This window comes from Dipteris shenzhenensis, chromosome 22 (assembly GCF_047967505.1).
Source record: "Dipteris shenzhenensis isolate YYH24624 ecotype China chromosome 22, Dip_SZ_1.0, whole genome shotgun sequence".
Classification (NCBI taxonomy): domain Eukaryota; kingdom Viridiplantae; phylum Streptophyta; class Polypodiopsida; order Gleicheniales; family Dipteridaceae; genus Dipteris; species Dipteris shenzhenensis.
The window spans coordinates 47,552,690-47,578,937 of NC_141617.1; the positions used below are offsets into that span (position 1 = coordinate 47,552,690).

Sequence of the window (26,248 nt, forward strand, 5' to 3'; positions counted from 1 at the left end):
GGTTTTACCACAGTAGCAAACACACTAGCCCAATGCCGTATTGCAGTTGCGCACTGTTTGTGTTGCTCTTGTCCCAAAGAAACATCTCTACATCTTCTATGGACTCATTCAGCTACCAAGGATCTCCTTGCGAGACTATATCGGGTGGCCTTCGAATTCGCTTCCCTTCTCATTGTTTTTCCAAGCACTTTTGGGTGTTTGGGAGATATCACTCCTCTCTAGCTGACTACAGCCCTCTCTTTTCATGGGTTACATTTACTACATTCTGGACCATCTGGCATGATAGAGACCATCACATGTCCTCTTGTGCTCCTTTGGATACTTATGGCTTTTGCTAGAATTTCTTGCATGCGTCCCTATATGATGCTTATCATATAGCTGACATTTCATTGTATCTTCCCGAAGTGTCTTCCCACTGCTTCTAGCAGCCACACTTAGTGGAGAAGATTGTAAATTGCATCAATTAATTTCAATCAGTGGTTTCACCCAAAAAATGTGTGTGTGTGTGTGTGTGTGTGTGTGTGTGTGTGTGTGTGTGTGTGCATGTGTGCGTGTGCACGCGTGTATGCACGGTGTGCATCTCCATCTATCTTGCGATCATCTTGTGCAAATTATTCACATGTACCACACATGCAACTAGTTTTTTGAAACGTTTAATCAAGCACTATATTTCATTGAATCTTATCTTTTTAGTTGTTTAATATTGTGCAAATATTTATGTTTCATTATTTTAATGTAATTGTGTGATGCTTAGTTGAATGCCATGCTTAATGCAATTGTGTAATGCTTAGTTAATGTCATGTTAAATGATGCAAAATGTGTGTGTTTGTATGAATGTTTCTTTTGTGATGCATGGATTCAGTTGCATTATGATTGAATGTTATAATGTACACAAATGCATGAATAATGCCTCATTGAAAGATTCATGGATGACGACCAACGATGATAGTCAGACCATTACCGACGGTAGTCCACCGACATCTAAGTTAATTGTGATTGAAAGGTGCACATGCGTGATTGTGCCCCATCATTACTTGAGAATGACATTCACATACGTAAATCATGTCAAAGGGGCACGTGATTATGCGAACATTAAATCACTTGCAAAAAACGGTAGGTGATTTCTCACATAGGCCTAATGTAAGGGCAAAGATGGAGGAGGAAACCCAAATTCCTAGAGATTTTAAATGCCGTGGAGAATGACACATTATCAGAGGGATTACAAGTTGCTCAGTTGGTGGCAAAGCATGCAAAAGATTGTATCGCAAGAGCAAATGCACACACACGCATAGGAGTTTAGCAAGGCGATGGCAAAAGATAGAGAGGTGCCAATTATGCAAACATTAAATCCCTGCAGAAAATGGTAGATGTTTTCTCACATAGGCCTAATGTAAGGGCAAAGATGGAGGAGGAAACCCAAATTCCTAGAGATTTTAGATGCCATGGAGATGCCATGACACATTATCAGAGGGATTACAAGTTGCTCAGTTGGTGGCAAAGCATGCAAAAGATTGTATGGCAAGAGCAAATGCACACAGAAGCATAGGAGTGTAGCAAGGTGATGGTGAAAGATAGAGAGGTGCCAATGGAAGATAGAGAATTTAACAAGGTGATGGAAAATAAAGAGTTGCCAATGCACTCCTAAGTGGTGTGCTTCCAACCAAGGTAATGATAGTGCACCTTCAAGTTCTGATGGCTACCTAGGAAGTGACTTAAAATGCTAGCTTGACCAAAGTTTTGATTGGCCATGGAAGTGGATGATAGTAAACAATTTTTCAATGATGCTTTTCAATGAAACAATATTATTATTAAATGGCCAAGGTCAATTGTGTTTCATGTAGATGATCTTGCACAAGTTGTGGTCATGTCTCTACTTTGTGTCATCCCTCTTAGTGCCTCCACAAGAGCTTGCACAACACTATGCAGTCCCAATAAGGCACCTTCCCAACCATTGCTTCAGCTCCCTATGTCATTTTGTGTTTTCCAAACATTGTGGAGGTGAATGTCCTAGTGGGTGTGAACATTGAGGAGTTCCTTGGGTTGATTGGTTGCACTAGTGGGAGAGATTCTTTTGTACATAGCAATGCCATTGTGGAGATAAATATCCCATTTGATGTGAACATTTACTTCCTTGGATTGATGGGCAACAACGATGTAGGGGAGATTCTTTTGTACATAGCCTCCAAAGCTACTAATTGGAAGGGTGTATCCAATTTTTATTTTGCCCACATCATATTAAGAGTTTTTTCGATTCGTAGCGAATTTGGCAACGACAACCAACTCTACAATGGCATGTAACTTCGAGGCACATTTATTTCTTGTACTTAAATTATTCAAAGTACTATGAAAGGATTCATTTTTAATGACGAGATTCGAGGACTTACATATTAATAAAGTTGTTAATTTTCTATTTTCTATGAGTGAATAATCCTTCTTCTTATGTAGAAAATCATGGTTTATTTTATTTATTAGTTAAGTTTTCTAAAGATTTTTTTTCAATCTTCATCTTCAAGGAAGCATAAGGAAAGGGCAAAATATGCGAAACTACCACACACACACACACACACATGTGCAAGTGCTTTTTTTTTGGATGAAATCCATTGAAGATTATATTACAAGAATCAATCCCAAAAGCTAAGACCTCTAGTTACACACACACACATTCTATTCCAATAGGTGCTTAGTAAAAGAAGCTCCTTGATTGGCTCAAATCAATCACCACACCATGCCCTAAAGTTCTCTTCCACCTTAAGTCGTAGCACTTTTTAGAAAAATAGAAAAATAGAAAAACATACATGACATTGAAGGTGATCAAGATCTACTGGAATATTGATTTGTGCCCACAAAAGGTACTTCACATAGAGTTAACTTCAAGTGATAAGTTGCAAGTATTGCAACTTTGCACCAACTTGGAATGCAAAATTCCTCAAGCCTCAAAGCTTGCAAAATGCTCAAATTTTAGCTCAAGAACACCATATAATATATTTGTGCCAATGGCATAGCAACAATCAACATTGTGTAATTATTGTAGAATGTCCCCTGATCTTGTTGTTTCCAAAGTGTTCATAGTTGCAATAGCAATTCAACTTAAGCTTCAACTTGAGCGGTCTTTTCAATGTACAATCTGAAATGAATTTGGAGACCCCCCACCCCTCTCTACTCGCTTTGTTTGTTTTTTTGCCTAGCTTGCTCATCAACCCGGGTAGACCTTGCATAGCTCCACAATATTGAGGTCCAACCAGCTACATAATCCGACTTGAACAAAATCATGTTTACTTCACACAAGTCACAAGACTCCAAAAAGCGAGAATATACCTTGAGCATCCCTTGAATCGGACATGCAAAATGCACTTAAACCTGAAGGATGTTTAAGAGATTACAATAAATTCTAAAAGGAGCTCCAAGCAAAAGCACCCACAACCTCGGTGAAGGCGGCCAAATTGCTTTACAGACACACAAATATATTTAAAAACAGCTTTTGAAATTGGATTTAGGTCCCAGGTCACCAGCAACCTAGGGTCCTAGCTCAATTTCTGTGCATAAAGCAATTTCCTATCCTTTGGACGCCCCCTTTTTTGTTAGACCACTTATTGCTCTAGCTCTAGGTGTTGTCCTAGTCAATCAATACCTTTGCCTCTTCATGTTTCACAAAGAAATCACCTCTGTTCTTCCAAGGCAATATTCCTGTTGGACTGAGATGGAAATGGTAGACTCCAAGTTCGCGCAAAATCATAGGCATTCAAAAGCAGACAGAAAACACCACAGTAGAATTATGGAGGAACTTGGTGGTGATTTTGAATAATAGAAAATTCCCTGGATTGATAAGCCTCATGAGAACAAGCATCCACAGCATACTACAGTAAACAAGTGAAGAACATATACACTTCAATGACATTCTCATTCAGATGCGTGCGCCCTGCTGCTGTCCTATCTCAGAAAGTGTGATTGGAGTTTCAAGTTTGAAACGCTTTAGGGAGAGCATGACCATCTTAGCACTCCTAACCTTGTCATTCTGAGAGAATTCAGTTAAACAGGGTTCCAAAAGTGTAAAAGTGCAAGCCGCGTCATTTCCATTATTCTCCCTGCTTTAAAGAAGAAAAGGTGAGGCCACTTTTGGCCAATCTATTACCTGTAGACACCACAGCAGGTTCAACAAAGAGTGCAAATCAATCATTTGTATTTCCACTGAGCTCCAGTTGATCCAACATGACCCTCAAGCTTTGCAACTCATCAAGAGAACTCTCCGCTGAAGAAGACTTACACATCATGTGTGTCTTACACTTCAGTGTATGTGCTAGCATATTTCAAAATTGTGCAATTACCAAAGACTCCAGTTCCACAGTCTCGTTTCTATCATCCATGCTGGTCTGTGCAACCCCAAATAGGTCCAACTGAAAGTGTCATTCATTTCATGTTTATAACCACTGAGGTGCAGTTCTTTATCTGTTTCCCTCACAAAAGAAATGCATAGACTCATGGTTTGCAGTCCACCCTCACTGACAGATCAGAGAGTTAAACCTGTCTTTGTACGTGCAAAATTTGACAATCATTGGGATACCAAATCCTTTTGTGCCAAAACTTCAACTGTTGCCACTTCATCAAAGTTCGTTGACAACAGGCCACTAGGAGCAATTGTCAACTCTAAATGTAGGCAAAGCTCTGAATCCACTTGCTGATGATCATGACAGTTACTGCTACATATTGAGCTCTGGGCATCAAGATTATTACCAGTGTCTCCAATAAAGCAATGCACAACACCCTCTTCATGCTCAATACCATCAGGGCAAATGGGTTGGTTAAGGTCAAAAAGGTCACGTTGTCCAACATTCCCAGCCACAGCTTCTGTACTCCCAATCGACCTGTCAGCATCCGGTAAGATATTAAACTTGTGTGTCACAACCTCTAGATTTACAATATCCATTTCACTGCTACCTTTTTCCAGATCTGCATCTATCAGGATTTGAGCTCCTAATGTCCTGAGCTCAGGATACTTTGTCCCCAATACATTATCAAATGCACAGTCCACTCCACAGCACTCCCCAGAAAGCTGCTTATTGGGCTCTGGATGCTTACTCATGTGAATCCTTTGCTCCTTGCAGCCACTTTCATTTTGTACATCCATGAGCTGTAGATTTCTCACACTTAAGCCAGAACTAGTATCGCTTTTGCCAGGCTCTGCATCTATAATTAACCTGTTGTTCATATCTCCATATTGCACATCAGTCGGGCATTTCTCATGCAACTCTTTCTCCAAATCATCATGTGACCAGCTTAAATCTGAAAAATCTGGTCTGATAAGTTTCCTTCTCTTCTTTTCTTGTGTCTTTCCCTCTTCTTGTGAAAGAGTTTTCCTCCTTTTGAAATTGATTGGAAAATCAATTTCAGGTTCCCCAGAGACTACATCATCAATAATATGGTTAATCACATCCGTCCTGCTCAAATCGTCTTGCTCAGATGTAAGTATCTTCTCTGGTCTCTTTTGTGTATATGAGCACCTAGATGTTTCTGAATTCAGATTCCTAGGACTTACACGGCCAGATATCCTAGACCAGACTGATGGCTTGTTTTTTTCCTTGTCAGCATAAAGCAGTCGAAAAGCTTCTTGGCCTACGTCTGGCTCCAGCCCATCCTTCCTACCTTCTTCATCCATCATGTCATCATATGATAACTCTGTAGTGTCTCTTACCTTGGTAGGTGCAGATGGGGTATATTCAGATGGATTATAGGTGCCCCTTAATGGCCTAGTCTTACTATTGGCTACGCTAGCTTCCTTTCTAGTAGAACCATTCAAAAAGTAGGTTTCACAGTAAGCAGTTCGGTGGGTTCCATCCCATTTGTTTTCAGAAAAATCATTCAAGTACCTGCCTGAAAGGAGGCCTGTCGGAAAATCAAGTATCCTCTCTTTCTCCAATATCAATGCATTATCCTTAGCACCCAGCAACCTTTGATCATTTCTGTCATTCAAGGAACCATAATAACCCATATGTAGGGCTTCCTGAAGCCGTCCGGGAATACCATTACCTGACATAATCCCATGCAGTCTTGCACTTGGATTCGGTTCAGCAGGAAAATACTCCTCAGCATCAATGGTTTCAAAATCATGCATTCTATCAGGCCTCCCCCAAGCTTGAATCCATTTGGCTTTATCCGAGAAACGGTCCCCATACAGAGCTTCCGGGTCGAGAGTTCTCACATATCCACCATCTGACTTCCATAAGAAAGCTTTGGATAACCTGTGGACCTGGAAAATATAGAACAGCTAAGAGGGATAAGACATCATTGTCTAGCTTCATGTGCATACATGATAATGCCTATCAATGGGGAGCACGGGAGGATGCAGAAAATGTAATACACAGAACTAAAAGTCATAGCAAGTAAATTAACATGCAAAAACCCAAAAAATTAACATTGAATGTGTCATACAAGTATGCCTTCTACAGTCAATGCTGTGGCACTAAGACAGACACAGGGCATCATTCCACTAAAATATCAACTAGCTGACTGAGTGTATTAAAAAATAAATCAAGGGGGCCAAAAAACCTTCTACACTTAAAAGGGTCAAGGTCTACAAGAATAGAACAGATTCAATTTGCTGCTAATGCCAGCTTCACAACCTGCAATTCTAGCATTTGGTAAAACTTACCTTGTGTATGGGGTTTGAGGAGCAGGAGGTTGCAGGTAAGGCATAAAGGGCTGCACAGAATCAATTAGAGATCTTACCTGACCCATTGAAAGTGCAATATCAAACTTGAAATCTGAGAAATAGTTATCCCTTATCGCTGGTTTGAATTCATTTTCCTCCAAGGGAAGACACTTTACAACTTCTTTGAAGCGAACCTGCAAAACGTCCATGCCACAAAATAAGGCAACTAAAATGGATGTCAGACAGCATCTACCACTTTGATTATCACACAACAAGGTCTATAGAAAGGTCCAATGTACCTGTGCCGGAAATGAGCCCTTTGGATGCTTAAAAGCAGAAGGTTCAATATTGTGTTGTCCACTTGAAGTCGCCTCATAAATGCCCCACATTTGCCTTGCTCCATACTCAAAGAGAAAGAGCATTGTGCCAGGCACAACCTGCTTGACCAAATTCCATGCATTAGATGGCAAGCCAAAAATACTATGCCAAAAGCATTCTTCCATCGTTCGTTTGTTGCACATAAAAATAAGGCCAGCAAGACTGCTCTGTGCCGCAGGCTCATCATTCCCATCGGAAACATTTTTTGCTTCAGTGGGCTCAGAATGCTCTTCTGCTTCAATTGTATCATACGATCTATCCTGGACTGCCATTCGAGAAATTGCATAAGCTCTCGTATCATCGATAAACTGGGTATCCTTTATACTGGAAAGGTGTCTGATGGGAAATTCACCCTCCACCAATTCTGCATCATCAATAACTTCATAGAGTTCATCCATCTTGTCAATGTGTGCTGATGGACTCCCCACCTTCTTACAAGTACATACTATAACCTCTTGGCCATCCACCAGTGAGTTGTCCTTGCTTTCCATGACCATGTTACTGTATATTTCACGTTTATATGTCAAACCTTTTATCAGAAAATTTGCCCAAAAACAGCATCTGTAAGGCTGAGTTGCAATATGTTGAATCAAAAGCCTGAAATATTTGGAAACGTTTATTCCAGTAATTGATTAAGCTAAGGACCAATCTTAGCGGGATACAGTCGAAAAAAAAGTGTAGTGATGGAAGGGCAAGGGAAAGAAAAGGATAAACTTTATTGCAAGAAAGTTACCCGGTAAGATGCATAGACACTGAGCAGCTCATTACAGTATCATCAACATGCAATCCAATAATGGACAAAAACATGTAAAGAAAGTATTAATTAGTGGCAAAAAGCACAAAATGTGTGACAATAATTGCCAACTCAATGAGAAGTACCAAAATAGACTACACTAGTACAAGAACTTTGAAGGCAGTGATATTCTAGTCCAAATAGACATTTGAATGTCTGCACAATAGTAAATCAGAAATCATCAAACTTCTGCCCTCAACAGCTGCATCACTTTGGTAGTGCATCTCCCAAAACAGTTAAAACATGAGGAAATGTTTTGAGAAGCTCTAATTACCTACAAAGAAACCTGAAAGATGGAATGTCATTTTCTAAGGAATTACTCAGCTATAAAATGTAAAAACCATTAAGAGCATTTTCTGAATAATAAAGTAACGCAAAGGACGTAAACACAACATAAGGAAAACTCAAGATAAGGGAGGAAAGAGTGCATTTGGGGAGATCAGGAGTTCCCCACCAAGACTCAATTCTATCATGGTCATTTCCTGAGGATAGCGAAGTATGGCCTCATCATCAGACCCCAGTATCTTGAGGATAGGAGAGTCTCGCATGCACTGAGGATCGCCATAGGACAGTTGCAAGTATCATCACATCTGCTGGGCATTGAGACGGGGAGAGTGGTTGGTATACCCAAAGAGCAGCAGATCTGCAAACTGTGCACAATGGGGGTGGTCGAGACAGAGGAACACTTCTTATGTGTCTGCCCTGTCTACTATGAGATCCAGGGACGTTACCATTGCCTCTTCTAGGAGGGGCTTGGCTTTGGCCCACTTGCACGTCTGTTCCACTATCTGTTGAGCTGCTGGGCATCTAGATGGGTCGGATGATTGCCAGTGCGAGAATCTAGACACCGCAGATTGATCCTAGTGAGCAATTGGATGCCCATTGTTTCTGGAGCACAGAGGGTTCATCGATCTTGGGACTCTGTACCAGTTTGGACCTGAGAGGGGGCTGTATAGCTCTGTGCAGAGAAGCAAACCTTGCACTGATGTCAGTATCAGTGGGACTGTCATACCAGTACAGTACCGGACCAACAGAGCATGCCTAGCCCCTGTGGCCATGAAGCAGCAGTACTGGGTTTCTAGTGATCGTGCTGAGATGGTTTGTGTCAAGAGGGGGCTTCTTTGACAATACCTATGGCAGTCTTCAGGGACGGAGGTTCACATGACAGATTCCTTCAGTTGCTCAATGGCACACTGCAACAGGACTGCTCCTAACTAACAGTAAACACTACTAAGTTTAGTAGAATTTGCAGGAAAGTTAAGTAGTGTAGTACCTTATGTTTAGGAAAAGGGTAGGAGAGGAAGATCATGGGTTGGATCTTCAACTGAGACTTGTGAGGGGCTGCACAAGGACAGGAGGAAGTCAATCCTTTTTAGAATTCAGCTGAGTATTGAACTCTTGCTCTATATTCTATTTCAGTAATGAAGTACAAGTCATGAATGAATATGCCAAGTACAACCAGAGCCCTTATATAGGTATGGCCCAAGGGAGTACAAAGCAGTATTGCTTATGGGATTACCTCCTACGATGCCACGTGGCAACTTATGGTATCCCCTAAAGAAAGGGAAAAAACACTTACAAGCCAATAAAGGCCTTTCCACTAACTTTAGCCTAGGTTTAGCCTAAGTACAAAGTAACCCTCTGTTACAATCCTCCCTCCTCAAATAGAAATTTGTCCTCAAATTTGAAAAGGCTGTAACCTGGACATACAATGCTCCTTGTAAACCTGAATAGCTTAATTCTGGTCATATCAGCTGAACAATGAAGTTTCTCAGTCAAATACCCCCCTGTAGGCATGCTGATCTACATGTAAATGGATCATATAATATTCCCACGAAAATCAAGCAACCGGGTGGAAGAGCTAAGCTGTCCAATATAACAGATCTGATCATATAATCCAGTGAGAGACATGCTGATCTGAGATAGGATAGTGAATGCTGGCTGCAACATGTCAATATATGCCATATAGCAAGAGAAAATCAGATCTGCTCATAAATATGTAATTTTGGCCATAGAATTCAGTTAAGCAATTGAGCGTACTGCTCCACAATTGTAGATGGCTGCCGTGAAGACTCCTCATCAGGTAGACCTCTCCATTTGATAAGATATTCCATGTAGGACTTGTTCCTCAACACATGATCTCTTATACTTCTTGAGAAGTGATACATGGAATACTTTGTGTATTCTAGAGGATGATGGAAGCTCCAACTCATAAGCCACTTCCCCAACTTTCTTCAAAACCTTGTAAGGTCCATAATACCTATGAGCAAGTTTAACATTGGTATTACCTTTCAAAGAAGCATGCCTGGACTTATGTAATCTGAGAAACACATAATCCCCTTCTTCAAAATGAAGATCTCTCCTATGCTCATCAACATAATCCTTCATCCTTGCTTGGGCCCTTACCATATTATCTTTACATTGCTGTAATAGAGCAGTCATGTGAGCCAAATCATCCTTGGCTTGCTGGCTGGACAATGCTTGATCAATAATGGTTGATGAAACATGAGCTTCATAGACAAACATGGCTTCAAAGGGCTCATACCAATTGAAGTGTGCTTGGTGGTATTATAACAAAATTCAGCTAGATGCAACCATTGATCCCACGATGCTTGGGTCTCAAAGCAAAAATGCCTTAGATACTCTTCCAACCAGCGGTTAACCCTCTCTGTTTGTCCATCAGTTTGAGGGTGATCTACTGTACTTGGGGTAAGAACTGTTCCCATAGAACTGAAAAGCTCTTGCCAAAAATGCCCCATGAACTTAGCATCACGATCACTCACAATTTCTTGAGGGAGTCCATGTAATTTAAACACATTCTCCATGAATTGCTTAGCCACCTTGGAAGCTGTAAATTGTGTCTTAGTAGGAATGAAGTGGGCAGCTTTAGTAAGTCTATCAACAACCACAAAGATGCTGTTCCAACCCTTAGAGGTCACTGGTAGGCCTATAATAAAGTCCATGCTGATATGTGTCCATTTACCTTGAGGTATAGGCAGAGGTTGTAGTAGACCAGCTGGCCTCAGATTCATCTCCATGTTTGGTAGACATGGCTTACAGCTTTGTACATAAGCAAGAACATCCTTCCAAAGCCCCTTCCAGTAAAAACTCTGTTTTACCTTATCATACATCTTGTTGAGGCCTATATGCCCAGCCATGGGAGATGAGTGAAATTCCTGCAAGATTAGCAGCTTATAGGAGGAATTTTCAGTAAGAAATATTCTATCATTATACCACAAGAGCCCATTGTGCAACTTGAAATTGGGATATTGCTGACAGTCATGATCTTGCAAGTCTTGGAATATAGCAGCTGCTTGAGGATCATTGAGATACTCTTCTGATCCAATCTTTATAAACCTCAGTGATAGATGACAAAGTACAAGCCCATATCCTGAAAAGAGAATCTGCCACAATATTTTCTTTGCCCATCTTGTAATCTATGTCAAAGTCATAGTTTTGCACAATGGATAGCCATCTCCTTTGCTTGGGTGATAGAGAAGACTGAGATAGAAAATATCTGAGAGTCTTCTGATCAGTCTTGACCTTGAAATGGCTGCCATAGATGTAGTGGTGCCACTTTTTGATTGCATGAAGTATTGCCAACATCTCTTGGTCATAAATGTGGAAACTTGACTCCTTGTCATCCAATTTCCGACTTTCAAAGGCAATAACTCCATGACTCTGCTTTAGGACAGCTCCAATGCCCCTTCCACTAGCATCAGCCTCAATTATAAAAGGTTAAGATAGGCGCTGAAGTTAATGCCTCCTTTAATGCTTCAAAGCTCTTATTGGCACTATCAGACCATTGGAAAGCATTCTTTTTTAGAAGATCAGTGAGAGGAGCTGCCAATTTGGCAAAATGCCTTATAAATCTTCTATAAAATGATGCTATACCAAGGAATAATGCCACTACTCCTGACAATATGGCCCAAATATTCCACTTCTTCAGCCATGAAAGTGCATTTACTTGATTTGGCATACAACTGGTGTGTCCTCAATATACTTGCTGGACATGTTATAAATGCTCTTCTTTTATTTTGATGTAGATCAATATATCATCAAAGAATACCAACACAAATTTATAGAGGAAAGGCTACAATACCTTGTTCAGGTATAAAAGCTCTTTCACAACTATGTGAAGAAGCTATTCCAATGATAGATTAACTGGTGGCATACATGCTTACCCTTGTAAAGTAGGTGAGCATATCAATGGAAAATGTTTCCACCCATTTAATTTCATGACGCAAAGGTGACATGTCTCCCTGAGACGTTTCTTGAGACATACTACAACTGACCATGCCTGTTTAGTTATGGAGGACAACTTCTTTTGAGTCCTCTACAGATGCGAAAACCCCCTTAGCTACATGCCACAAATGGGAACAATGTAGATCAACTACGCACTCCCCCTTAAGTGATTCCAAGAGCAATTGTTTAGCTTATGAAAGGGATGTATCTATGATAGTGCATGCTTTGAAATAGTTGCAGTGTTATTATTATAATGCCTCGTTTGAGATAGTAATTGATCAAGAGAGTATCAAATGGTTGTCTACCCAGAAGGAGTTGAGACATCAAAAGGCTCATTGGTCAAAGATGCTCCAAAATTTCAACATTCAACTTAGATATCAAAGATTTCATTACAATGTGATAGCCGACACATTGAGTCATATGCCCATGGTTAATGCATTGAGTTTTAATCCATTAAAGAGTGATTTCTTTGCCATCACTTTGAATTGATAAAGCCCACGTTCCGTCCTAAAGGCAGTTTTATGTTCATCTCCCTCCATCCTTATTTGATGATAGCTTGACCTTAAGTCAATCTTTGTGAAGTACTTTGCCCCTCTAAGCTCATCCAGTAGATCATCAATTCTAAGGATAGGAAACCTATTCTTAATTGTCATTTTGTTCAAATCCCTGTAATCAATACACATTCTAAATGAGCCACACCAATAACACAGGAGAGGCAAAGGGTGACTGACTGTGTGTAATAAATTCCTTGTCAAGGAGTTCCTTTATTTGCCTTGCCACCTCTTCTCTTTCAGCTCTAGAAAGTCTGTATGGAGCTTTGTTAATTGGCTTAGATCTTGGTTCCAACACAATTGCATGATCCACATCTCTCATGGGAGGAAGATGGTTGGAAAGATCAGCAAATACATCAGAGTATTGCTGTAATAGATTCTGCATGTCTTTATCCTCCACCAACAACCCATTACCCTCTTGAGAGTTGGTCAACTGAATAGCATAAACTTCACAAACACTTTTGAGGTCTCTGGCCATTCTTCTTACAGAAATTAAGGACAATTTAGGAGATTGGTGACCCATCAAAGTGATGTGCTTACCTTGGTCAACTAAATAGCATAGACTCCACAAACACTTTTGAGGTCTCTGGCCATTCTTCTTGCAGAAATTAAGGACAATTTAGGAGATTGGTGACCCATCAAAGTGATGTGCTTACCTTCATGCATAAACTTCATATACAGCCTGTTAAGGTCCATAGAAAATTATTCCAAGGTTCTCAACCATTCACAACAAAGGATAATGTCAATAGGTCCCATTTCCAAGACAATTAGATCTCCATGAAAAGTATAGTCTTGAGAAAGTTGCACTCGAGCAGCCTGACAATATTGCTTACTATGGTAATGACCTCAACTTTGATCCCAAGATCCAAAGTGAACCTCACTGTTTGAAGTGTCTTTGCATTAATGAAGTTATGAGTGCTCCCCACTGTCAACCAAAATGCTGGTCTGTTATTGATTGTTCCTTTTAACCTAAGGGTTTGTAACCTAAGGGTTTGAGAGCCCTTGCAGCCCATAAAAACATCAGGAGATATGCTGTACACAACTGATTGTGTATCCCAATACACTTCATCATCATCAACAGCATCATTTCCATCAGAATTTCTAATCTCATCCTCATAACCTTGAATAACTTCAATGTTCCATTGTCTAGATCTATTTGGGCACCTTGGCAAACTATCATCCATAAGCATAGTGTCAAACATGGATAACCCACCAAGATCAAATGGAAAGGTAGTCCCCTTTTTGGAACTATGATCCTCATCATCATCAAGGCCTTCATTCACACAATCCTGGTATTCATGAAATTCAGATTTTGCTGTAGAAGTATTGGAAATAAATCCTCATCAATCTCTAGAATCAAGCTCAACTTTGAGCCTGTTTTTGCTTTGCACACATTCCTATGTTCAGGGGTCCACTTCTCACCACAAAGGTAGCACAAATTCTTCTTCTTCCTGTCATCAATAATTGCTTGAGATAACTACTTAACCAACTTGTTTCTTTTATCACCCAGATCATCCTTTGGAGTGGGTTTTAAGGATGGCTTAACATCTGTAGCCTCGTAATTCTTAGGTTGTCCCATGCCACTGCCATACACTGTGGGGAACCTAGAAATAGAAGAAGTTGTAGTAGGTGCAGGAAGTTTGTTTTCATCATTGGAAACCCCTTTGACCATAGGCTTAGTCCCAAAGTGACCAATACTCAAAGTCTTCTCCTTCCAATTGTATTTGGGTTCATAAAGCTCTGCCAACTACATGGCCTCTTTAAGAGAATTAGGCTTTTGAGCTGCAACATCTGAAGCAATACTAGGGTGCAGACCATGGATGAACTTGAGCATTCTAACTCTTAATACCATGAACAAACAGAGCCAATTTCCAAAACTATTTGATATAATTTTTCACTAATCCTTGCTGAGTAAGATCATACCACTTACAAATATATTGATCTCTAGTAAAAGGAAATATAAAAGTTTTAAGCATTTCAACCTTGAATTCATCCCAAGCATTAAAAGTTAACCCTTCTTGCTGTAGATGCCTCCACCAAGAGTGGGAATAATCTTCTAGATGAAGAACAGCAAATCTGATTTTACCTTGATCACCCTTTGGATATAGAAGGAAGTAGTCATCCATCTTGCTAAGCCATTCCTCTAATTCCTCAGGAGAGGTAAAATCACCTTTGAACTTAAGAAGTATAATCTTGTCTTTCATATCTTTGTCTTGATGAACAGGTCCTTTTGGTTCAATAGATTTAACTGTTTGTATATATTGCTGGAATGTCATTGCTACCCTAAGGTCTGCTGGTAGCAACTTATATTCATGGAATTTTTGACACAACTCTTTAGCTGCTGAACTGTTATTATTAGGAGTCTTACCATGTGCTGAATCCTTATCCATATGAGCTGTAACTCCACTAGAGTGATAGGTCCTTCGGACAGAAGCCATAAAACCAACCGCTTCAGTTACATGTATAGGATCATCATCATCATCATCTGAACCTGAGTCTCCATCAAGTTGGGGATCCACAGGTCTCTTCCCATCATAAATTTGGCTTCTCTTGAACTGGTCAAACCTTTTATTAAAATTAAAAGTGGCAGACATGTTCTGCATCCTTTGGTCAATCCTCTGATTATTGGTCTTAATCTCATTAGTTAGCTCCTTGAATATTTATAGCATTGGGTCCATACGACTCTTTATGATTTGCTCTTGGTTAAGGGATGCTTGTACTTGAGGAGTTGCTGCTAAATCCCCTTGAACATTGCCAACATGAGGATCATTGGGCTCAAAAACTACAGCTTGATCATCAATTGGTTCCTTTTCTGAGATGGAATGAAGGATACCCATTGGTTGCTTACTAGCTTGACCAGTAGACCTCTTTACAAGCATCTTCAATGACTTAAATCTAGAGTAAATGCACTGTCTTAAGCCCTAATCAAGAATAGCTCAATTTCCAAGGAGTAGCAGACTGTTGCAAGGCTCCTTTTGCACACTGTGTAAACCAATCTGTATAGAGACCTATGTAGGTCTTTGAATTCTTTGGACAGCCAATTCCTTGTCAAAGCTATAGACAGAAGCGCTATTCAACAATATACTACTGTACCAAACTGTCAGTGACTAGTCAGGTCACTGTCCGCATCGGTGAACTCCAGGGTAATCCTCCTTCATTTGACATGAAGCTTTGTGGAGTGGTTCCAGCAGTTAGAACGCCACCTCAGCAATAGCTACGAGTAATTACGAAGTGATATGTAGCCAAGTCATTTACTAGGCAGCGTACGCGTCAATTCCAAACAAAGAAAATTGGGGAAGATCCCACAGAACAGACCTGTATCTTGCTGGAACTTGGTGTGGGAGTTCCTAAAGCAGAGGTGACTCCTTCGGGAAAGGAAAATCAGAAACCGGAATGGTCAGCTCCTAGATAGTCGCAGATCTTCTTAGCCAGCAGTCGAATTTCTTCATAACTCCTCCATCCAAGCTCAAATTTCCACCAAACTATGAGGGCAGACATTGGAGCTTAGGGCGAACAGTTCAAGCCATATCTAACCTTCTTTGGTGCACTGAAGCAGCAGATCGTCAATTTCCTCACATTCTTGCGCCAGAGAGAAAAAACCCTCAATGTTAACTCAATCCACCATTTTAGGATTCCCACACATAGAAATGATCAGGGAAGCAAGGGCTTTCCACTCATGCAAGAAGCCCCGAATTCTGAGCACTTTGGAAATCGAGGTTTCTCAGAGCCTGCCATGTGGCAGCTCACAACAGAGAGCACTTCTGGCACTGAATTTTTGCACAGAGGTAGGCCCTAGGCTCAAGAGTAGATGCTCCAAATTTCAAAGTGATTGGACAAGGAATTTCCCACAAATTCCCACGAAAAGTGCTCTAATACCAATGCAACAGGACTGCTCCTAACTAACAGTAAACACTACTAAGTTTAGCAGAATTTGCAGGAAAGTTAAGTAGTGTAGTACCTTATGTTTAGGAAAAGGGTAGGAGAGGAAGATCATGGGCTGGATCTTCAACTGAGACTTGTGAGGGGCTGCACAAGGACAGGAGGAAGTCAATCCTTTTTTGAATTCAGCTGAGTATTGAACTCTTGCTCTATATTCTATTTCAGTAATGAAGTACAAGTCATGAATGAATATGCCAAGTACAACTAGAGCCCTTATATAGGTATGGCCCAAGGGAGTACAAAGCAGTATTGCTTATGGGATTACCTCCTAGGATGCCACGTGGCAACTTATGGTATCCCCTAAAGAAAGGGAAAAAACACTTACAAGCCAATAAAGGTCTTTCCACTAACTTTAGCCTAGGTTTAGCCTAAGTAAAAAGTAACCCTCTGTTACACACACCGAGCTCCCTGGAGATGATGCCACATCCAGGAGCTGAGAGGGGGTGTTGGAGGTCAGCATCTCTTGATGTACCATGGTTGGGTTAGGACAGAGTGAGGCCTTTGTTGTGGTTGTGCCTGCCCCCTGTGAGGCTGTCTAGGATTGGGCATATGCTTATGCCAGGAGGGGTCCATATCCCTGTGGGCCAGTTTTCCACAGCCCGGACGTTGCGGATGTGCTTGAGGGGGGCGATCAGATCAGGGCCGTCCCGGGCCGTTTGCCGCTGTCTTGGCAGCCCATTAGAGGTGCAGATGAGGCATGTGTTCCCAGGAGGGGTTGCTGGATAAATCTTGGCAGACCAGGGCTTGCAAAGGGCCTATGGTATGCTGCTATGGTAGCCCTTTGCTGTGCCTTCAATAGGCCTGCATGGAGGGCCACGCTTTGGTGCTGCAGACCTGCCCCTAGCAGGCTGTTTATAGGCAATCGGCTCCTGGAGGCATGCCAATCAGCCCATCTAGGGCAGCTGGTCGGCCTGTATAGCCAGCCAACTAGGGGGTGGAGTGCCTATATATAGGCCCCCCCTCAATTGTTGTATCTCAGTAGAGCAACTTACAGTGGAGGTTTTCCCAGCAGTTCAGAGGGTTTATCTTGACATCCCTTGCACTCTCTCTCTCTCTCTCTCTCTCCCCTTTTCAGTTCAGTTTGTGTGGTTTGGTTTGTTCTTTCCATTCTGTTCAGTTTCCACTGCCCTTCTCACATGCAAACGTATGCATTTGTGAATCACCTATGCATGCATCAGGCTTTGGGGGGGTGGGGGTTGGGGGGTCAAGAAAGCTACTGGCTCTTAAATATGCGGGATCTTCAGCAGCAGACATCAATCTATGAGGAATGTCAAGTGAGGATTGATATCTTTGAGGCAATCCTATTACAGGACATAGTATCGGTTGCAACTGCTGCCTCTCTGAAGAGAAAGTTCTCTATTTATTGCTTCTGCTTATTGGAATATGAATATAAGGGGGACTAAGGGGCATGACCTTGCAAGATATTAGGGCTTACATGGACTGCCGTGTGGGTAACAGGACAGGCCGCCATGGGCTTCCCTATACCCCACCATCTAGGGTAGGGCCTAGACTGGCGGTTGGGCCACATCTTGTCACAAGTCGGCCTAGATTTGAGGCCCATCAGCCAACAGGGGGGGAAGGGATCTTTTGCGCCTCCCATGTCCAGACCTATTGAAGAATGGTAAGGAATATATGTGCTGCATTGTTGAGTACTTCTTCAAAATGTGTGTTCTATCGACTTGTGTGCATGTCTGTAAAGTGAGACCTTGAGTGTTACATTATTCTGCTGGACAACGCCAATGGCTGAAGTATAACTCTGCTCCATCCTCTCTAAATACATGGCTACTGCTCCATGTGCTGCATAGATGGCCCTAAGAAGTACATCCTTGCTGTCTTACAGGCTGGTCGGCGTGTTGCTGTCATCTTCCTCAAAGGCTGAGTGCTCCTCATCTTTGTCTTTCTATATGGGCCGGCTGCCCGCATGAGCATTCTGGAGCCCTGCAAAGGATGGAGAATGAGGGAGAAGTATGGGCCTTACACAGATCTCAGTCCTCCACTTTAATATGCCAATGTACAGGACTGAGCTCTGCACCGGATGGAGAATCAGGTGGAAGTGAGCGGCTTACATAGGTCTCAACATGCAGTAGGAGACGTATTGCTAGCTCTGCAACCAGAGGAGAATGAGGGAGAAGTGAGGGCCTAACATAGGTCTCAGTCCTCTTGAACAGGCCAACATATAGGGCTTTCTTTCCCTCTAGAATCCGCAACTCTGGCAGCCCGCTGATCACCCCAGTGTAAGGCAATATGCCAAACGCTTTACTACAATCAACAAGCAACAATATGCTCTAGTTCAATGTAGAGTGTTTGCCACAAAAGCCCAAGAACTCTCAGGCCCTTATAATGTCTATGCACTACCATTGGTATGTGCCTCAAGTTTTGCCCATAAACTCAGGCCTTTGATGTACCCAAGTACCATTGGTATGTTCCTCAAGTTTTGCCCCATAAACTTGGGCCTTTGATGTACCCAAGTGCAATGTAAACGGTTGGCATGTTCGGTGGAAGCAGCATCTTCTTTGATGGATGGCAATTTCAATCACTGATTCTTCCACAATCAAGAGCACCCATATGAAGCAACTTTCAAAGCAGCTTTGGAAAGGAATGCAAATCAGTCCTCGCGGTTTATGCCCTTGATGTACTCAAGTGCTACGTAAATGATTGGCATGCTCCTAGGGCGTGGCATCTTCCTTTGGTGCACGGTAATCTAAAAGATATTTATGTCATCCGACGATGCCAGAGTGGCACAAGCAACTTTCCAGAAGTCAGCTAAGGTTACGTAACAAAATCTCGAAACTTTCAGCAAGCGATATTTTGGAGGTGATCAAGACGAGCCCTAAGCAGGAAAATCTATTATACCCAAAGCTAAGCCAAGACATCTGACTCGGTTGCGCAGCGCAAAAGTGATAGGACCAGCAACTGCATTCGTGCAATTAGAGAGCAGGCAGCCTGAAAAACAAAAAGTGAGACAACAAGCTGAGATGGGCTTGGCAGGGGGTCTCCCTGATTAACAGCCACCTTATCCACCATATCAGCAGGTCTGCCAATCTAAATCACCAAGTCAGCAAAAGGGGCGCGAAATATTGGGTGGGCGCATCTGGGCCTTCAGCAGCACATTGGACACTGAAGACCTCGAGTAAGTGGCACGCCTCAATGTTGCTTGACCCCGGCTCCAAGATTGTGCCAATAATTAGAGGTGGGAAGACAAAGGCCAAGGCACGACGTCATTAGGTGCTGCATACATAATCTTCAGAGTCTATTACTGAAGAACGCGCTAAAAGCAAACAGCAAGCACATCATTCATATTAAAAGAGAGAATACTTATTTCCTTAAGGGTCCTGCGACCGGGTATCTATAATGAAATTTCGACTACAATTGATGTCATAAGTAGAAAAAGGTCGCCGACAAAGAAAAATGGAGAAGGTCCTGGGCCTGGGAACGTTGCGATACCATCAGTGCCCTTGTCTTTGATGAAACCCGCCACAGCTAGTCACAGCAGCTTCCGTTTCCGGGCCTAGCCTTTGCAGAGCGTCTCATACGCACTTCCCAAGGGGTAATTCTTGCATTTCATGGAAAAGCAACAAGCGCGAAAGATCTCTCATCCAAGCGATGCTTGGCCATTACAGTTTACAATCTCAGCATAAATACGGGCGCTAATCCGATCTCTAAAGCGAAAAGCAACTCGCAACCAGTCAATCGATCTTTGCAACGGTGCAGAACGAAAAGATGTCGATGACTAGAAAAAATGTAACAAGGTGCCTTGCTTTCGTGCGTCTAATCCACAGCGGGAATGGAAGAAGCGGTAAAACCACCACGGCACGTTACGCGGTTTTGAGGAAAGTGGTTTTCCCGGCAAAAGATACAAATTTCGCTATTTATTAAAAGCAACGAGTAGCTTCTCTTTAATTTTGAGGAATAAAATTTAAAGTTTTCTTTGTAGACCTCAAAACTTGAGCAGTTTTAAAAAAATTTCAAATTAAATCTCAATTAAGAGAGTTTAGTTGGGAATATTATTTTTTTTAGCATTGCACCCCCCCCCCCTCTCTCTCTCTCTATATATATATGAAAAGGAGTGGCTATATTTACAAACCCCAACATTTAAATGCTTTTTAATAAATTTCTAATCAAATCCTAATGAAGCCCTATAGTTCCTTTATTCATAAATTGATCTAGATTAGTTGAATTAAAGTCATGAACTCTATTCAATCATCACTTTTTCATTTGAAGGTATAAATACTACATATTAGTATAAGTATAAATATAAATATAAATATAAATATTATATATATATATGTATGTATGTATGTATTTTCAAGAGGTTTCATTTGAACAATAGTTAAAATGCATTTAATCCAAGCAAACTTCTAAAATTAAAGAAATAAAATTTTGGAGGATAACCCCTATGAATGCATGCAACCTCATGTATTGAAGTCTGAATATTGGCGGAGCTGTCTGCTTCAGCACTGAGCGACTTGTTTGCATCCCACGCAGGCTGAAGATCGAAGCAGTCTTTTTACATGTTTCTTTGGGGTTTTACTTGTGGTTGGTTGCGAGTTCTTGGTGGGTATTTTCAACAGAGGTAGCTCCTCCCCTCAGGACAGCGTAAGCTGAGACAATGGAGGACTGAATTTTGATGATGTTGTGGGTAGCTTGTTGGCTGAGGAGATTAGACAGAAGTCCATGGAAAGCAACAAGCAGGATGCAGCCTTAAATGTGCAAAGGGGTAGATCACAGTTCAGGGGGAAGTCCCAAGAAAGAGGGAAGTCTCGTAGCAAATTCAGGGCATGAAACATTGAGTGTTACCATTGTGGCAAGAAGAGCCACATAAAAAAGAATTGCTACAAGGAAAAAAATGAAAATTGGAGTACAAATAAGAAGGAAGAGAGTGTCCCAAGGAGGACAAAGGAAAAATATAGATTGAGGAGATTAATGCAATCATTGATAATAGTGATAATGACATTCTCTTCAAGTCTAGTCTACCTACAGAGTTGCTTACCACTTCAGATGATGCCTATTCCCAGGATTGGATTTTGGATTCTAGTGCTTCATTCCATGTTACTCCCCATAGGGAATGGTTCTCCACTTATGACAGTGGAAAGACAGGTTGTGTGCATCTTGGAAATAACTATGCATGTGAGATAGTGGGAATAGGTGACATAAATTTTTATTTTGCAAATGGGTCTACATTTGTTTCAAAAAATGTGAGATATGTGCCTAAGCTGACCAAGAGTCTTATTTCAATGGGTCAGCTAGATGACGCTAGCTTTCAGAGTTGGAAACTTCAAAAGGGCTCTATGGTTTTGGCAGGGGGTGCAAAGTGTGGGACATTGTATCCCTTACATGTCTCAGGGAGGTCTGATCATGTTGTTGCAATAACCAAGCAACCACGTACTTCTTTTTGGCATTGCAGGTTAGGGAACATGAGCCAGAATGGAATGAAACTCTTATGCCATTTGGTTTATGTACCACATTTAAGTTTTTCTGATTTTGAATTTTGAGAGCATTGTCTCTATGGGAAGTAGACTAAATCAGCCCATAAAAGAAGGGGAAAGAAAGAACTTGAAAGGCTTGATTTGGTGCATTCAGATGTATGTGTCCCATGCCTACACGGTCACTAGGCAGGGTTGAATACCATGTGACATTCATTGATGATGCAGCTAGGAAAGTATGGGTTTATGCTATAGCTTGGAAGAGCGATGTTTTCCAGGTATTTCAAAAATGGCTGGCTTTGGTTGAAAATCAGTCAAGTAGAATGCTTAAATGCCTACGAACTGACAATGGTGGAGAGTATCTCTCTCATGACTTTTAGCATTTCTATGATACACGTGGGAACAAGAGGGAGCTCACGTCCCCTGATACTCCAGAGAAAAATCCAGTTGCCAAACAAATGAACCGCACCATTTAGGAAAGGTTGCAATGTATGCTTTCCAATGTAAGTCTTTCTGGTGGTTTTTGGGCTGAGATAAATGAAGACTGCATGTGATCAATAGATCACCTAGGAAGAGTTTGGATGGTGGTATTCCTGAAGAGGCATGGAAGGGCAAGAAGCCCTCTTACTCTCATTCGTGTATATTTGGGTGTGAGGCATATGCACATGTGCCAAAAGATCTTTGGAAGAAGCCAGATCCTAAGTCTAGGAAATGCATCTTTCTGGGTTATGGTGAAAGTGGAGAGATGGGTTATCGTCTCTGGGATCCAAGAGCAAAGAAAATCATATAAAGCCATGATGTGGTCTTCAATGAAAGAAGATACATAAGACACCCATGAGGGATGTGGAAATGAGGAGAAACACTTTTTAGGATGTGAATCCACATGAATATGTTGATAGACAACCAGTTCTCCATGCACCAAATGTGCAAGAAATGGTGCCACCAGGTACTCCCACAAGTACACAATCAAGGGCACATGATGGATCATATATTGATGGAAATGATGAGCCAAATGTGGCTACTATGTAGGTGGGATGGCAAGCTGAAATGCCCTTGAGAAGATCATCTAGAGTGTTTGGACCACCTGAGAGATTTGTTCCAGGGGCAGACTATGTGATGCTTACTAATTGCGGGGAGCCTTCTTGCTACAGAGAGGCTATGATGCATGAGGATCAGCACAAGTGGGAGTGTGCTATGCAATTAGAGATGAATTCACTCATGAAAAATAAGACTTGGGACTTGGTTTCTTTGCCACATGGAAAGAAATCATTGCCATGTAAATGGGTCTATAAGATAAAGATCACAGGTGATGATGTGCCTAAGTACAAGGCCTGTTTGGTTGCTAAAGGGTTCAAGCAAGAGAAGGGTATGGACTTTGATGAGATCTCCTCTCCAATTGAGAAGATGACCACACTTAGATGCGTACTTGGACTTGTGGTAGTAGGGGATATGCAACTTATGCAAATGGATGTCAAGACAACTTTCTTACACGGGGATCTCCATGAGAAAATTTACATGTTACAATCATAAGGCTTTGAAGAAAAGGACAAAGAGCATTTGGTTTGCAAGTTGAAAAAGACTCTATGGCCTTAAGAAATTGCCTAAAAAATCGTATCAAAGTTTGATGCTTTCATTCCATCCCAAGCTTTCAGAAGAAGTGAGATTGATCACTACCTCTACACTAAAAGGGCTAAGGATAATAGCATGGTCCTCCTGGCACTTTATGTGGGTGATATTCTATTGGCTAGCAAGAACACTTATGAGATGGATGCATTGAAGGCCATGTTGCATGAGGTCTTTGACATGAAGGATTTGGGACCTGCAGGTCATATTCTTGGTATACGCATCACGCGTGACCGGAGTAGGAAACTCCTTTGGCTTTCACAAAAGGAGTATGTTACAAAAGTGTTGTAGCATTTCAATATGGAGGGGGGGAAGACATGAGTACTCCATTGCCTCCATATGTGAAATTGAGTGAGGAAGATAGTCCCAAATCAGATGAAGAGAGGGCCATGATGGGCAAGGTTCCTTATGCATCAACGGTTGTGTATGTTATGATAGCTACTAGGCCGGACATTGCATTTGCAGTGGGAACTAATTGAGGAAAGAGGCATTGGGAGGTAGTTAAGTGCATCATGAGGTACATGAAGGGTACCCAAGAGATGTGTATCTACTTTGGCAGTAGAGAGATGTGATGTGTGTACTTGGGTACACAGATTCAAACTATGCAGGGCATGTGGATAGAAGGAGATCAACTTCTGGTCATGTTTTCACCTAGGAGTGTCTACGAGGATGAGGGATTGGGGTTCCCTCAAAATGTGACCCTTGACACATGACACCATAGAAAGGTGACCGTGGAACAAAAATATCAACATGGTATTAGAGCTTCAAGAGGTTTGAGTCTCCATGAGAAGGTGTTTGTGGTGGTGCTACATCCTCCACATGGCAGTTTTGGGTAGATCTATGCAACTCTAAGAATGTACCAGTGGTAGTGGTAATGGCATGGCATTGCCACAATGAGTAGCAAGCTTGTAAGCTTGTGCACTAAAGAACATCACATAAAGAGAGAGGTTGCATGCATAAAACATGATGGCTTCCATGCAAACCGAATTAGCACATACGAACTTGGTCAATGAACTAAGAAGGTAGAGCACTAGCAAAAGTAGCCAGATGAGCATGTACTGATAGGACATATATGGACTATGAAGCAGAGGCCAAACATAGACTATTGTAGCAACAAAGCTATAAACAAGAGCACTTGGCACAAGAAAAGAAGAAGAAGAAATATACTAACTGAGAGTGCTCTCAACAGAAGTGGAATGGAAGAGGGTGAGAGAGAGGAAGAGTCACACAAGTTTTGGTCTAGAACACCCTAATCTTATATGTCATCCATATATATACGTGTTTGAGTATTGTACATAACTAGGGTTAAGGTATAGTGGCCTTTAACCCCCACAACCTCCACTTCAAAGGCAATGTGCCTTTAAGGGAGAACAACCAGTTGACATACTATCCAATGCCCATCAATACATGACAATACTCAAATTGCTAACTAGGTAGACTCTTCATCAGCATGGCTTCAAGGTTATTATTTATATGAACCTTGACAAGCTCTATGCACTTTTTCTCAAGTACCTCCCTGATGAAATGGTACCTGACCTTCCGTTCTAGTTGAATAGCACTCATGAAATCACTATGCAATGTTGGTACACCTGTATGAATCCCCAAATCTCAAGACATATGCCTCCTTGCAACCCTCTGTGGTTGCAACATACTCAGCCTTTGTGGTATACAAAGCAATGCACTTCTGTGCATGAAACATCCATGACAGTGCACCATTTGCATTGGGATACCCACTTGTATATGAGATTAAGCCCTTGTGGATATTTCCATATGTCTTCCCAAGGGTGAGGGACATTTTTATCCCTCTTCCTTTTCAACACCCTTATGAACTCTAATGATTTCAAATATCTCAACAATAAATTCCTGCAAGGGTTTGAATTCCAAAACCAAGATTGATATAACAAGTTTTGAACCAATCAATACTCCAAAGGATAGGGGAGAAAAAGAGTGTGGTTTGATTTGTCCTAAACCTTTCTTGCATTCATCATCCTAGAAACTTCCTCCTCCTTCAATCATTCTTTAGCTGAGGAGGATCAACAAAAGAGGACAATCAATAGATTATGCCAAGCTCAATATATTATTGTCTTCCCAACGTGTGTGCCAACCTCTTATAGACACAGGAAGATCAACAATTGCTAGAGTCAATGATGTCTCACTGCTACACAGATAGCTGAGGAACTTACACGAGCTCAATTGAAGAATAAGGCAACGGAATTAGCTAAAGATAGGGTTGCTAGGAAGGATGGAAAATGGGCAGTTTACCGTGAAGGCATAGCACTAATCAAAGAGTTTAAATCCAAACCAAAAGACTCTCAGTCTTAAACTGATGTATGGTTGATTACTTTTTCAGACTATTATGTAGGTACTCTAAATAATTGGGGTCACTTTTGCACTCCTTGGGAGCTACCATGTGCCCTCCCTAAAGCAAGATGTACTAGATGGTTTTTTGGATGTCCCATAGACCTATTGGCATGGACATAAATAGACTCTCTCTCTCTCTCTCTCTCTCTCTCTCTCCCCCCCCCCCAAGGCTCTTCTTTGGCTCAGGTGGAGCGATTATAGATCCTCTTGCTCTCACAGATGATCCGAAGCAAGCCATCCATGCCACAGCACATCATTCGGGTCAAGTTTGGCACGTCGCCACTGTAGCTAG

The 26,248-nt window shown here is 41.6% G+C and overlaps 1 protein-coding gene across 1 annotated transcript; it reads right to left on the reverse strand.

The window, feature by feature from the left end:
- Positions 1–3,783: 3,783 nt before the first annotated feature.
- LOC147888202 (uncharacterized) lies at positions 3,784–19,999 on the reverse strand. The gene is made up of 5 exons (XM_087393953.1): positions 19,994–19,999; positions 7,755–7,773; positions 6,943–7,618; positions 6,721–6,837; positions 3,784–6,241 (listed from the first exon to the last, which is right to left on the reverse strand). Exons 2-5 carry the CDS (start codon positions 7,766–7,768, stop codon positions 4,547–4,549), a joined length of 2,502 nt encoding a protein of 833 aa, XP_087250079.1. The 5' UTR covers positions 7,769–7,773; positions 19,994–19,999; the 3' UTR covers positions 3,784–4,546.
- Between the last annotated feature and the right edge of the window lie 6,249 nt (positions 20,000–26,248).